This window comes from Thunnus albacares, chromosome 20 (assembly GCF_914725855.1).
Source record: "Thunnus albacares chromosome 20, fThuAlb1.1, whole genome shotgun sequence".
NCBI classification, from domain to species: Eukaryota; Metazoa; Chordata; class Actinopteri; order Scombriformes; family Scombridae; genus Thunnus; species Thunnus albacares.
In genome coordinates this window covers 9,273,443-9,287,358 of record NC_058125.1, presented here as the reverse complement: position 1 = coordinate 9,287,358, position 13,916 = coordinate 9,273,443, and the positions used below count along the sequence as shown (strand labels likewise).

At 38.1% G+C, this 13,916-nt stretch overlaps 1 protein-coding gene across 1 annotated transcript; it reads left to right on the top strand.

Annotated features, from left to right (window-relative positions):
• Positions 1–9,089: 9,089 nt before the first annotated feature.
• Positions 9,090–13,191, top strand: LOC122971311 (NADPH oxidase organizer 1-like). The gene is made up of 8 exons (XM_044337900.1): positions 9,090–9,284; positions 9,381–9,461; positions 9,568–9,640; positions 10,004–10,187; positions 10,297–10,505; positions 10,660–10,767; positions 11,157–11,274; positions 11,579–13,191. Exons 1-8 carry the CDS (start codon positions 9,207–9,209, stop codon positions 12,252–12,254), a joined length of 1,527 nt encoding a protein of 508 aa, XP_044193835.1. The 5' UTR covers positions 9,090–9,206; the 3' UTR covers positions 12,255–13,191.
• Positions 13,192–13,916: the final 725 nt, after the last annotated feature.

Sequence of the window (13,916 nt, the reverse complement as noted above, 5' to 3'; positions counted from 1 at the left end):
CTCATTTTAACACTGAAACAAATTCTGCATTCTGTTCAATGCAATTCAATGATATACATTAAGCATTTGTCAAATTGTCAACACTGATAGAAAAATGAGTTTCTCGATGAAGATGCCGTGCTTGACTGAAATATAGGAGGTTCCATGCTCCTCCTGGCTGATGACTTGACTGTTAATGACACTGGCTGTCACTCTTTACCCTGCACTGCCCTCTGGTGTGTATAATCTTCTGCTGTTACCAGCATGTAGAGTTGACAGTGAAAGGCATATGATAGCTGTTGCAAACAGGGCACATGCACAAGAGGCATCGAGGTAATAAGGTGCACATGTTTGCTAGACAACTGCTAGGATTCTTGTGTTGGCATACAAATGACAAAATCTTAGATAAAGCATGAGGCAATATGGAAGTGTTGAACATTAAATGGCAGAAATTTGATGCCATGTGAACCAATCATAAATCTGTTACTGTATATGACAGTGATGCACTGCTCCTGCATATACCAGTATGTAAAAAAAGACAGCTAATGCTAGCTCTCTGCTTTTTCAGTTTTCTACAGGCTCATTTCCCCCTGATTTTTTTCCTCTTTTTTTTGTTGAGGTTCACAATCAAAAGTGATGGACACCATCATTTCCACCAGGCTGCGGAGTATGAAACTGTTGAAACTCCCTCTTGAGCCTACTGTGCCTCACAGACATGCGGTGTAGAAGTACTCTGTGACTATATTCTGTTTTTATTTATTTTTGGACTATATTCTGTTTTACCAAATTGATGTGCAAACATTAAAGAACTAAAGACAGAATCAAAAATAAAAAAATAATTATCGTATTAGGAAATAAAGAGCTGGTCTTTTGGACTCAGTCCCCTAAGGGAAGAATAAGAAAAGAAAAAAAAGAAGAAAGTGAACTGCAGTTCATGTGTGTGAACATATCAGTTACACATATAGTATGCTAAACATTTCAAAAGTATACATGGTATGTACACTCACCAGCCACTTTATTAGTAAAACCTGTGCAATCTAATGCAATCCAATACAACAGCTCTACCATAAATTCTACATTTATGAAGCTTATATATTTTCAGTTTTTATTGACATTGTCAGAAAGGTGATAATTCTACTTTATGTTTATTATTGAGGTCATAGTGGATGGTGGTGGTGTACTGGGCTGCATTATATTGAATGGTGTTCCTAATATACATACATGAGAGAGGCAAAATATTAGGAACACTTTTATCACCTTTTTGACAATGTCAACAAAAACTGAAAATGTATAAACTTTGTAAATGTAGAATTTATGGCAGAGCTGTTGTACTGGCATTAGATGTATGTGTGTATTGAATGTCAGTGTTCACGTGTGTGTCTGGCAAAATGAACCGGAACAGAATGTGGTTCATTTACAGTTACTGTAACTCTTGGCTTCATATAAGCATGTGGAAGTTCCAGTAATAAGAAACGTGATGCTGTCGAACAAACCTTTAAATAAACAAGACACACGTTTTTGATGGGTGAGAAATAGAGAAACTATTCTTACATACTTATCACCAACGGGGCAAAACTGCAGTCTGGCCTGAAGATGGCAGCAGAGAAAAGCCATGCTGTTAAATAAATGAAATGCCAGGACAAACAGACTTGATTTCTCTTGACTATGATTGACTTGGCTCCACTTTTATCTGTACAAAGGCTTGGTCAGACACTGTGGTGAAAAGCAGGTAGGCTGGGATGTCAAAGCTGATTTGTCAGGAGCCAGTATCAATACACCAAAACAAAAGTTTGGCGCATGCAGTCTTTACTGTACCACTTTACTGCTCTCTCAAGATAAGAGGGTTTTTCTGAGATTGGATTCATTGGGAGTCACTCCAAATAGGAGTGTCATCTAACAGCAGAAAGAAGTCAAGTCAATTATGGTGAACCAGCATGTGCGATAGCTAAAACCTGCACAATTCTTTAATATGTCAAGAGGAACAGTTTGAGACAATATTCCAATGTCTGTTAATTGGGAACTGATTATTAGTTTACATGGGTAATATTCTGTCTACATAAGTGACATTGTGTGGGTTTGTGTGCTTCTGCGTGTGGTCATGTAAACAAGTCATAAATGTCCCTGTTTCTGGCACCAAGACAATTGTAATAAACCAGTTTCTTTTCACATACTTACTTTTGGCACATGCACTGCTGCTACCTTGCCAGAAGTGTCACGAACAATAGACAAAGATGAAGGACGAAAAAAGAAAAAAGAAAAAAAAGGGACAGTATCTCTGAAATCTACTGGCACAGTACACCTGATGAATTCTAACCACATTATTAATTAAATACCTACAATGACTGTCTCTAATCATCTCAAGTTCCCAAAGCAACCGCTAAGTGCTAAAATAAGTCTGGTAGTTGGTGTTTATAGGTCACAAAGTTCAAGAAATAGATTTCAAACACAAATAATTTTTACATATTTGATAAATATATTGAACTTTAATGCTTCGGGAAGTGTCTTGTGAGTTTTAGCCATGCTAGCAACATAGCTTTAGGCTCTAGTCTACCACCTTGGTCATTTAATTTTCACTACTGGATGGATTGCCATTAAATTTTGTACAGCATGGTCCCCAGTGGATGATCCCCTGACTTTTCCTCTAGTGCCACAAAGTTGACATTTATGGTTTAGAATTAAGATTTTGGATTGCTATTGGATGGATTGCTATGAAATTTAGTACAGATATCCATGTTCTCCCTCAGGATTAAGAATTAAAACTCCGGTGACCCCTTAATTTTTCCCATATGACACCATCAGATCAAAATTTTAATTTGTTTAATGACCGAGTACCTAAACGAGTGACATTTCCAGCAGCCTCAGCTGTACCTTGTGTTTAGTTCAGACATTCTAGAAGATTATAGTTTGGTTTTACTTCAGACATTTTTCCAGAAGCAGTTATTTATATGACTTTTCAGAATATGTACAGTATATTTAGATAGAATGATACACTTATTTATTTATATCTTAGAGCTAGTGATACATTATTTCAAGTTAATAGCCAACTGTGACCCAATTCAATAAATGAAACCAAATGGTGTTGCAGTTAAAGTTGCTCAATAACAGGTAAATGTAAAAGCATTGCACTTGTCTCGTGTGTCATTTTGTACATTCCAGAAAAACGTGACTCATTCATAAGTCATCCAAGTATCTTCCTTGTGACATCATGCATGTTACTTTTTGGCATAACATTTTTAGTGATGTCTCAGAAGAGAAGAGCCTCACCTCATTTATAGATTTTAAGCATTATAAGCCTAATTTTTTTAAAAGCAATAGTTACAAATAGCCTATCCGCTATATTTTCCTCACAGGTCTGTGAAAAAAGGAGCATATGCTGAATAAATGTCTCAAAAAAGAAACACGTGCAGAGACCAGAGGTTTGCCAGAACAAACTGGTTAGACTATTACATAGTTGCAGCTAGGCTGTCAGTGATGGATAGGTGGATGGATTTAGTGATGAAGTGTAGTAATTACAGATGAGTTTATAATTAGAAATGTTTGTTTTGTAATACAATAAAGGAAAGAACATGGGTGAAACACAAAAATGATGTCCTTTTGTATCCAAGTCTTTGTACTGATGTATGACTAAGAATCTTGAGACTGTAAAATCCAAAGATGTGAATAGTGTGCAAATAGTGACACAAACTAAAAAAAATAAACAAAATATTGATAACCTACAGGAAGTGGGAATCACAGGAGGAGGTTGAGCATTACCTATTATACTTTGGGTGAATAATGTTCGTTTAGAGGGTGTGTCAGATACAACAACAACTGCAAATAAATTTGGACTTGGGTGTTGTGCACGTGTGTGTGTGTGTATTACAGTGGACAAAGCGCTGGTTTACCGGCAGTGCCTCTATAATTACAGTCACTGGTTTATTTACTACTGCACAGCTTCCGTCTAATGGTGATAACCACTGCTTAGAAATTTCTTAGCTCTGCACCCTTATCTACTGACTCCACCTCTTCTGTGCATGACCAACCTTGAGCAACGTCCTCAAGAAGTACAAGTCTCAATATTAAAGTATTAATGTTTAATGCCATAATATACAAATAAGTAAAATGGCATCGGCTTCTCCATTATGTTGCAGGTTTACTGTTAAACTTATACCTGCAGCTTCCTTGTAGTTGCATTTGGTTGACAGATACTGACTGTAGTAATTATGGCCTGCAGAAGTGGTGCAGTTCAGATTACATCTATAAAAGGTGACAAACTTCCATGTTTGGAGGTGGTAGTTTGGGTGACTAGCTAGATATTAACCTGCAAAAAGTGGATTTAGTTGACTATGCTGCAGGAGACTGCTGTTTGTTTCCCATCAACTCCCATTTAATTTATTATATTTAGCATTATTTAATATTTTTTTTTATGCATTTTGATTACAAGGGTTGCACTTTACTCAAGCACTTATTAGAGGTGTCTATTTTTATAAAATAGTTTTTGATAAACGATTTCTTATGCATGAGTGTCTATATATCTCTATTGATGAAGTGTTGTTGGTACTATTCAAATGCTAAGAAACCAAACAATGCTCCAGAATATGTTTACTTACGTCCTCTCCCCCTCCTCTCCTTATCTTAACCTTCTCCCTCCCCTGGATATTTACTTTTACCCTCCCCCCCTCCATTTCCCTTACCTGCCTTCTCTGATCTTAACCTTCCCCTCTCCTGTCCCTTATCTGAACCTTCTCCCTCCCCTAGATACTTACCAACTCTAACCCTTACATACTTCCTCTTCCCTCATTTACCTCTAGCCTTAACCTTTCCCCTTTCCTACCCCTTATCTTAACCTTCTCCCTCCCCTGGATGGAATTTACTTACCTTAATGGCACATCTGTCTTCTTCATCCTTTGTTGGGCTTTTCCTCTTTTCCTTCCCTCTTTCCCTCCCTTCCCTAGGCTCCTAGTATGATTTTAATCAACTGTAACAAATTAAGAGTATAAAGATATAGGGGTGTCTTGTAAATTAAGGCAAAAACTGAGGAGGTCAGACGGTAAATGACATTGCTTCATTCAATGGGTTATCTAACCTGATCAATTGGTTTTCTGTATATGGTTTTTTTAATATGTTTACTTAAATAAATAAATATATGTATGCTTATTTATGTCCTTGAGCATTTTTATTTTTGATTGAACAGCACTTACCTTGAAGGAAAATTATTAGCACTTGTAATGACTCTGTTGCAGTTCCTGCTATTCCGGGTTCCCCCATGCTCTCCAAGTCCCCACCTATAATAACAATATATATTACAGTGGAGAGGGGTATTAAGTGGGTTATTCTGGCTCTCCTGCTCTTCTGAACCTGACCTAAAAACAATTTAAATATGGGATACAACTAGTGTCAGTCCATTACTTAGTACTTTAAGGAAGTACTAACTTAAACCCAATGATCCATAAACATTCTTATGCCATCACATCCCATGCTTACACCCTGAAGAATATGACTAAACGTTTGTTTAGTTGAGTTTTTTCCTCTTATGCTGTCATAACAACAAGAGTGGAACCCATAAAGTGCACGTAATAATCATAAATGTTGAATAACATACTGTAACTGTGCTGTAACTGTACTGTAAAGGAGAAGATTTTTGCTTCCTGGAATTAAAATAGGGCCACTTTTAAATTAAAATGGACAAGGCCAGGATACCTAATATGTGAGATTTGACTGACTTATAATTTAATTTACACTCAAAACATGCAAAATAATCTGTCAGGTGTAATATGTGCCGGTTTTATACTCAGCCAATGAATTTTTCAAGATGGTAGCACCCATATTCCTGTAAATGCTGAGTAGAGATGGAAAATGAAATCTGTGAGGCATGCACCTGGACAATTTCACTGACATTTCCATTGTCTATTGTCATTTCCAGGTTGCCCAAACAAAGAGCCAATTGTCAAGCCAGTCCAAATGAAACAAAACGATGCTGTGTGTGTGCAATGCGGGAAATCCTGATGAAAAACATCTTTTTGATTGATGGAGTCACTAAGCTCAGTCATAAAATTACTGGCACACAGAGATCCTTCGTATAACTAAATAAACACCTTCACGTTTTCAGAGCTATCATAGGAGAGTTTTGTTTCAGTAATATGGGCAGACTTTTTTCAAGGCACTACGGCACCACAGGAGAAATAACAACTGTCTCAACATCAACTATTGTTCATTGTTCTGAGGAGATGTCACTGATATGACTCTGCTCTGTAAAAAGATTAAATCTAAATATCTACATCCACAAGCAGGGCAGATGAGATTAAATGAAGCAAGTGAGTGTTCTTCTGTTGATGTAATGTTCAGTTTCTAATTTGTTTGGGATCTTAGAGTACTCAATACTGTTTGTATTTTTTTTTTTTTTTTAAATTGTGAATTTTATTTTCTGAAGTTGTACAACACATCACACTCAAAAATACTTAAGTCTGTCCATTATCCTCAAAAATAAATAAAGCATCATTAACTTGTAATAAATATTTCATGTCATATACAATTTTTTGCATTATTATTATCCAAAAATGATTAAAAACACATTAGTGATAATTAATTGCACTGGCTGACATGTTACTTCATTACCTTGAACATAGGCACTGTAGTTTATTTTGAGTCATCACACATTCATTGTCTTGCTACTATACTCACTAATGCACTAAATGTGTATTCATCCGCATCTGAAAATAGTCCCCCAAAAATGCACTATTTACTCCTATTTAAGCTATATCTGCTAAAAACTACAGTGCCCAGCTCTTTCAGGAAATCACAGAGCCTTTTTTAAAAATGAAACTATGTATATGTGAGCTGCTTTTAAAGATCAGTAGGTACAAATGACGAAGGCTGGGAAAGTCGGAAAGTATTGAGAGATGAGAGACGTTTTTGGTTTTGGTCTTTTAATGGGATTTTTTGACAGTAGGAAAAATATAGAATAATGCAAGCCTTAATCTTTAAAATGTTTACATGATGTTGACATGAACTAATGTATGAAATGAGTACTTACTGGTAATCTTGACAGATGAAATAGATGTTTGGTTGATTTGTATATCTGGCAGTCTGTTCTCAAGTAACTTAACATTGTCTAATCTTTCATTCAGATATCGATACATTTACATATTATACATTTCATATTTATAATATTTTATCAATTATTGCTCGAACACTATTTGAATCACTGAAAAAAAAAAAGAAAATGCGCATTCAAAGGTTGGAAACCAGTCTAACTCAAGCATGTCTTAAGTAATCCCTTCTGATCAAATTTAGACTTTTATTTGGAGGGACTGGGATAATAGAATAACACATTCACCTTTGTGAGAGAGCACACACCCATGGGAAACACCTGTGGTGGCTGTTTGGTATGTTGCCTTGTCTATTTTAGAGGTTTACTGTACTTTACTCACAGATGACCGCTAGTTCGAACATCAGTAACAGACATCCTGTAGATATTGACTCTCATTCAAAATGCATCAACTTCTCTCTAGAAATACTAAGTTTTTCACTGAGTCAACTGCTAAATTTGGGCCCTCTTATAAGTGTGCTGGTGTTCATTCAGGCATCTCAGAGATCATTCTCATGCCATGAATGCATGCAACTCATACCATAGAGCCTATTCTACCTGCATGTTATTAATTTACATCATGTACCTCTTTTTTATGTGCTATCACAATATGCTTTGTGAGGAAGTATGTGTGAGCTAGTAATTGTATGATTGTATGCATGAATGAGTGCTTTGCAAGTGAATGACTGTGTATGTTTGTGTGTGTTTAAAGGTGTTTTGTGACCACATACAGTACATTTCATGCATTTCTCTCATTGCCTGCTCTATACCTGCACTTGTGTCATCAGCTGATGTCCAAAAAATTCACAGTTGCTCAGTGTGGGAAACCTCATGTGGCTTTACACTCAGGTGTTGACATCTTCACAGGTCATACACAAAGCTGGACAGTCCTGACCTTTCAGACCATAATACAGTGTGAGTGGTCTGTGTGTGTATGTGTGTGTATGTGTGTGTATGAGAGTAATAAAATCCTGGCATCACTTCAGACAAGGACTCCACACTCACGTTCGTCTGATGAGTGGTTGGGATAACCCCTTCTGGTTCTAACCCTCTCATGCAATCCTCACTTTGAAGAAACACCTGCTCCTCTCCCACACACATGCATCCTCTTACCTGTTTAGTCAGTCTCAACAGACGCACACACACACACACAGCTCTCCACACTAGTTGGTGATAAGGGATATTACTGCCAGATGACACATGTGAAGTGATTGCACGTGCAGAGTTTTCATTATGGGAGTTGAGTATCTAGGAGATGCAGGACGTTATTGACAAAGACAGGAGTTGAGCAGCACGAGTTTATTTTGACTGTTAATTACAATGTAAAAAACCATCCAGCACAAACTGCAACACAAAATTACTATCAAAAATATGACAAAGAGCTACAATGTGAAATGCAAAGAAATGTGATTTGCATCTAAAATCACAGCTTGCATGCATTGTCTTTTGGTTTGCATAGTTTTTTCCTTTGTGCTTCTCGGTTTTTCTTATTGTGAAAATACAGCAGAATGGAACAATTTCTAAAACCAGGCTTTGGCTCAATTACAGTTAATACAAATTTGAAATCAATTCTGAATCCATTGTGTGCATCCAAAACACTCACACACACACACACACACATGCACACGCACGCGCACACACACACACACACACACACACACAGTCCAGGTGCATACAGTGAAATTGTTTGAAGTAAAGCAGCCGTCCTCCTGATCCTGAGCTCCATCAGAGCTGTGCAAAAAATTTATTCAGAAGCTTAAAGTTTTGTTTTACATGGATAATTTCTTCTGTCCTTTCAAGTGTATAACTGTACTTTTTGGTTTTACTACTTAATTGTCCCACGATAGTAGAGACATCAGCCTCTCTAGCCTTCAAAGTAAATCATTAAATAATACACTGTGAATCGATACAACACACAATAAAGAAATAAACTGGAAATTCCTGATTATGGACATAACTATACGTCAGCCTTCCTCAACGTCAGCCTCAACCGCCGCCTATGCCTGGAAGCGCTGCCTCCGCCACGCCTTTGGATTTTTGCATCCTTTTCTCAAGCTCTGACTCCGCCCTCCTGAGCCCTATATAACCGACAGAGGGACCCTCCGCTGGCAGTCCAGACTGAAAGTCAGTAAAACAGTTACTTATCCTACGAGCTGAGCGCATGATGACTGGTGACCAGCGCTTTGCAATCAGTGTCCGCATCATTGGAGCCGTCCATCGGGACTCACCAAAACTCAAGGTGAGTGACTTCAGTCGTTCATTTTCTTTTTTATATTAAAGATATGTTACAATTCGGGCTGTCTCTCATCCTGCAATTGTTTTCTCACCCCCACAGATGTTCATGATATCTGTGTTATGGTCTGATGAGACTGAAGTGATTGTCTACAGGTCCTTCCAGGATTTCAAAAAATTTCATGTAAGTCAAAATAAAAAATTAGATGGATGGATTAACCTGGTTTAGAGTGATAGTGATTTGAGAGTGATAACATCATATACTGTATTTTTTTTTTCTTTTCAAACAGAGGCAGCTGAAAAAGAGGTTCCCTAACATGAACCCATTGCGGAAAAATGACAGAGTGATCCCTAAATTCAGGGGTAAGATTATTTTCATAATAGTGAATTGTTCATATTCATAAGTGAATTGTTTCCCCTGAGATATCTAAAACTAGGCTATGTTTTGTTTACACTAAGACTCTGGTAACCTGAAGACTACAGTATTAAAAAGCTTTAACTTAAATATTTCTACATACATTCCATGATTTTTTTGAGCTTGTTTATCCTATGAGGTAAACTCATACATCCTCTCAGTCTGCATTAGTGCTGTGCATGTTTGCAAGTGTTTTATCTTAAAGTCCGATATTCAATTATAGAAAAAGGTTGTACAAATATAGTTCTTACCGTGTGTTTTTTCTACTTCACAGCCAATGTAGTATTAATCGTCTCCTCTCCTCTTTCCAGGGAAAGCCAGGAGGAGCAGCCTCACGCAGAAAGGACCCAAGCGATCTGTCCAACGGATGAAGTTCCTGGAGAGCTACTGCGACCTGCTGCTGAAGTGTGACCAAACCGTGACCCAGAGCTCAGAGCTCACACAGTTCTTTATGCCCAAAGACTATGACCTGCAGCCAGATTTCACCAAGAACAGGTACAGTAGGCTGTGACAGAGCTTGTGTAAGCGTTCAGTTGGGGTTGATAGAAGATCTTGGTGATCAGATAATGAGATATGTTTTCAACATAACATTTCTCTCACACAGCGTCATGATCCTGCTGTCGGATGATCTGCCTGAAGGTTCAGGTGGAGGAGGAGGGGATGTTACCCGCCAGCATGCAGGCAGCGTCACCCACCCGTTCGTCACCCAGACTTACCGCTGCGTGGCCACTTATGAGACAAAAGACACCAAGAATCGCCCATTTAAAGTTGCCCTGGATGAGAAACTAGATGTCCTGATCAAGGATCCTGCAGGTCAGTACTACAGCTTTAAAGTGGTTTCTTCTGAAATTTATTAAAAAAAGATAAATGAGAAAAAAAACATTGAGAAACCTTATTCTCTGAACTTTGAGCCAACTTCACACTCACTTCTGTTATGCTTAAAAGTATGCTTCCTTTTCCCTTTCAGGCTGGTGGCTGGTAGAGAATGAGGATAAGCGTCTGGCTTGGTTTCCTGCTCCCTACCTGGAGTTATGGGAAGGAGAGGAAGATGATGACACCGAGTTCCAGCTGGGAGGTGTGATATTTACTTGTTGTGGTAACAGTTCAATTTTAACGTGCAAGAATGCATGTGGAAATACAGGATAGCTTGATTAAATTACCTTGTGCGTGCCTGATGTTGGTGTGAGATTTGGCATCATTTGGCAATGACTGTGCCACTGCATACCAGCCATACAGTAGTTATTAGTAACAGTGACATATTACTGTGAAGGCAGGTTGTTACAAACAGCCAACACTGGGGAGTGCTCTCTAACCATTGGAAGTTTCATATATTTATGTGTGATCTGATTTTATAAAGACAATTTGTGTATTTGTCCTTTTTTTTTTAAACTTCATGTCCCAAGAAATATTCTTGCCATTCAGAAGTTTGTTGTTTGAGCTTGTTTTCTTGGTTGTGGCCTCCAGGTGCCCTGTACTGTGCCGTGAAGAGTTACTCGACTAAGAAGGATGACGAGGTGTCTGTGTCCATTGGCTCTGTGGTTGAGGTGCTGAGGAAGTCTGACAATGGCTGGTGGCTCATCAGGTATCCCAATCTTGTCTGTCTGCACTGCAAACAATAGACTAGGAAATTGGAAACATTCAAAATATTACTTTTAGATTTTCATCAATGCTTCATTGTTGTCTGTGCATGTAAACATCACAAACCATAGACATACTCTGGTGTCTGTAGAGTTGGAATGGGAGATTTATAAAGAATTGAAGTACATTCCTCAACAGTATCAAATATTTCTCATTTCTAAACTTAATCTAGGGTGTTACACACTTTTAAATTATGTTTTATGTGTTGAAATAACCTTTAACTCTTTTACTTGTTATCCTCTCTTCAGATTCAATGGCAAGGCGGGTTACATACCCTCCATGTACCTGCAACCATACAACAACCCTCGTGCAGGCCTCTACAGCTTGCAGAGAAAGCTGCATAGCTCCACCCTGAACCTGCTTACCAGCACAGAACCTCAGGCTTCTTATCCACACAGCACCACTGAAGACAACAGCACACCACAAGACTCTGCAGGTCAGTCCAGAGGTGATGCGAATGTGTCTGGGCGTCTCCAAAAAGCCAGATCCCTTGATGTTCTCTCTGAGACCCGGTCTCAGACTGCTCTGCCCGCCCAGGCTGAGCAAGACACCACAACATCAGAAAGCCGCGCTCGCAGCATGAGCAGCACAAGCACAGAGTCCAGCTTCTCCAACTTCTCCTCAGGCAGTGAATCGTCCTCAAGTTCAAATGGAAAAGTGCAGCGCCAGAAGCGCACTGGCCGACCTGCAGCCTCACACCAGTCTAATGTCAGCGACAGTGGGAGCAGCAGCCCCGATCTGAGCCTCTCTGACCGCCGCAGCTCCAACACTAGTTCTGTCAGCACTGGATCTTCCTCAGTCACTCCCAGGATGCCACCCAGACCCAAGACTGAGGAGATCCTGACCCGCTGCACCACTATTACCCGCAAGGCAGCTTTGGCCACCAAAACCCAGATCCCGCCGGAGACCATCCACAGCCGTTAAAGAATTAGAGGCTAAAACTTTACATTACAAATACTGAAGATAGTCTCTTTGCTGAAGTCTTTTTGGTTGATTCATGTAAATAGTTAACCTTTTAACTCCACAGATCTTTTCATGGGTCTATCAATCAAATGTGTTTTACGCAGCATTTTTCGTTTAAATTTTTGTCATACCAATGGTCGCAAGTAAACCAGACTTGAGAAGAGAGATGTATACTGAATTATGCCACACTTTTTCATCAGAACAAATGGAGCATTAAAGATGGCATCTTAGATTTGAATATTTCACTCAGTATAAGCATTATGTAGCTTCAATGAAGCGTTAGAAGGAACAGGTGCAAGAAAATTGTATGTGATATTGTCATACAGTAGTAGAGAAATATTTTTTTCTAATTTTGAAACCAATTAAGGGGAAGTTTAAGTGGATTATTGGAGTTCAAGAGGTTAAATATTTGCTGAAATCAGTGCATGGCTGCAGGGTGATGAAAGATGAAAAAGATAATATATAATTGAATTATCATATATTTTCTTTGCTATGTCATTTTATGTCATTTAACTACTTTGGTATTTTAACAGGTATATACTTTATGTAAATTGATTCTCAATGTAAATGAACTTTCAGCAGGTCAGTCATTTGTATACAGCCGCAGGATTAATGACAGCAGCAAAGAATGCATCACTGAATACTCTGAAAACCAGTGTGAAAGCCTTAAGATCAATTAGCAAATCAGGTTACTGAAATATGATAGGTGTGGTAAACAAGCTGTCAGCAAACAAAGAGAGATGACTTCAGAATGATGTGTCAGAACTGCTCTTAATTAATGATATGTACTATTGTATGAATATGTTGCTGTCCTTTCCTTCACTACATTATAAACTTTATGAGTTCACAATGCTGTATCACAGTGTGTAAGTTTAATAAACAGGTCAATAAAATCAAATTTGCACAAGAAGTTAAAAGATGTCCTTCTTTCATGAGTGTTCAATGAGTAGATGAGAGACAAGTGGTTTTACATTTGGTTATCCATAACTTTTCAGGTATTTCCATTTACGTTATGAGAGCTAGAGAGAGCTAAAGAAGCAGCATCATTGTTATACCAAATGTCTTAAATTTAAAGCTGCATTAATCAATATTTTTATGTTGACACTGGATCAAATAACTATGTCTAATATTAAAGGGGTTGCTTGTATTGACAAACACATAATTGTCATCCACTATATTTCCCCTCAGCTCTATGAGCCTTTCAATATTTTGGATAATTGTTTTGGTTTTCCCTGCCAGCCATTCCTATCTCGTCAAGCTTATTTCCAGTTGCAGCAGGCTGCTATTTTCAGCAACAAAAAACAAAACACAGATAAACCCATTGTGCAGTACCTGCCCAGCACCAAAGGTTAGGTTAGCTAGGAGATAGCTGGTTAACATAGTGGAGCAGCTAAAAAGCCTGTTATTAGCTATAGAAGTTGGTGGAGACCAAAACAGAGCTAAAAAAGGAGCAAAATTTGGTATTCATCAGAGGAAGAGAAATATGACTCCAAATTAATCCTAATGTTACTCTGTGTCTACTGGATGTGTGTACGGAAGGGTTTTGCTAAAACAACTTTATAATATCAATTAATGCAGCTTTAAAAATATGTTGTGAATATACTGTATATTTGGATTTAATAT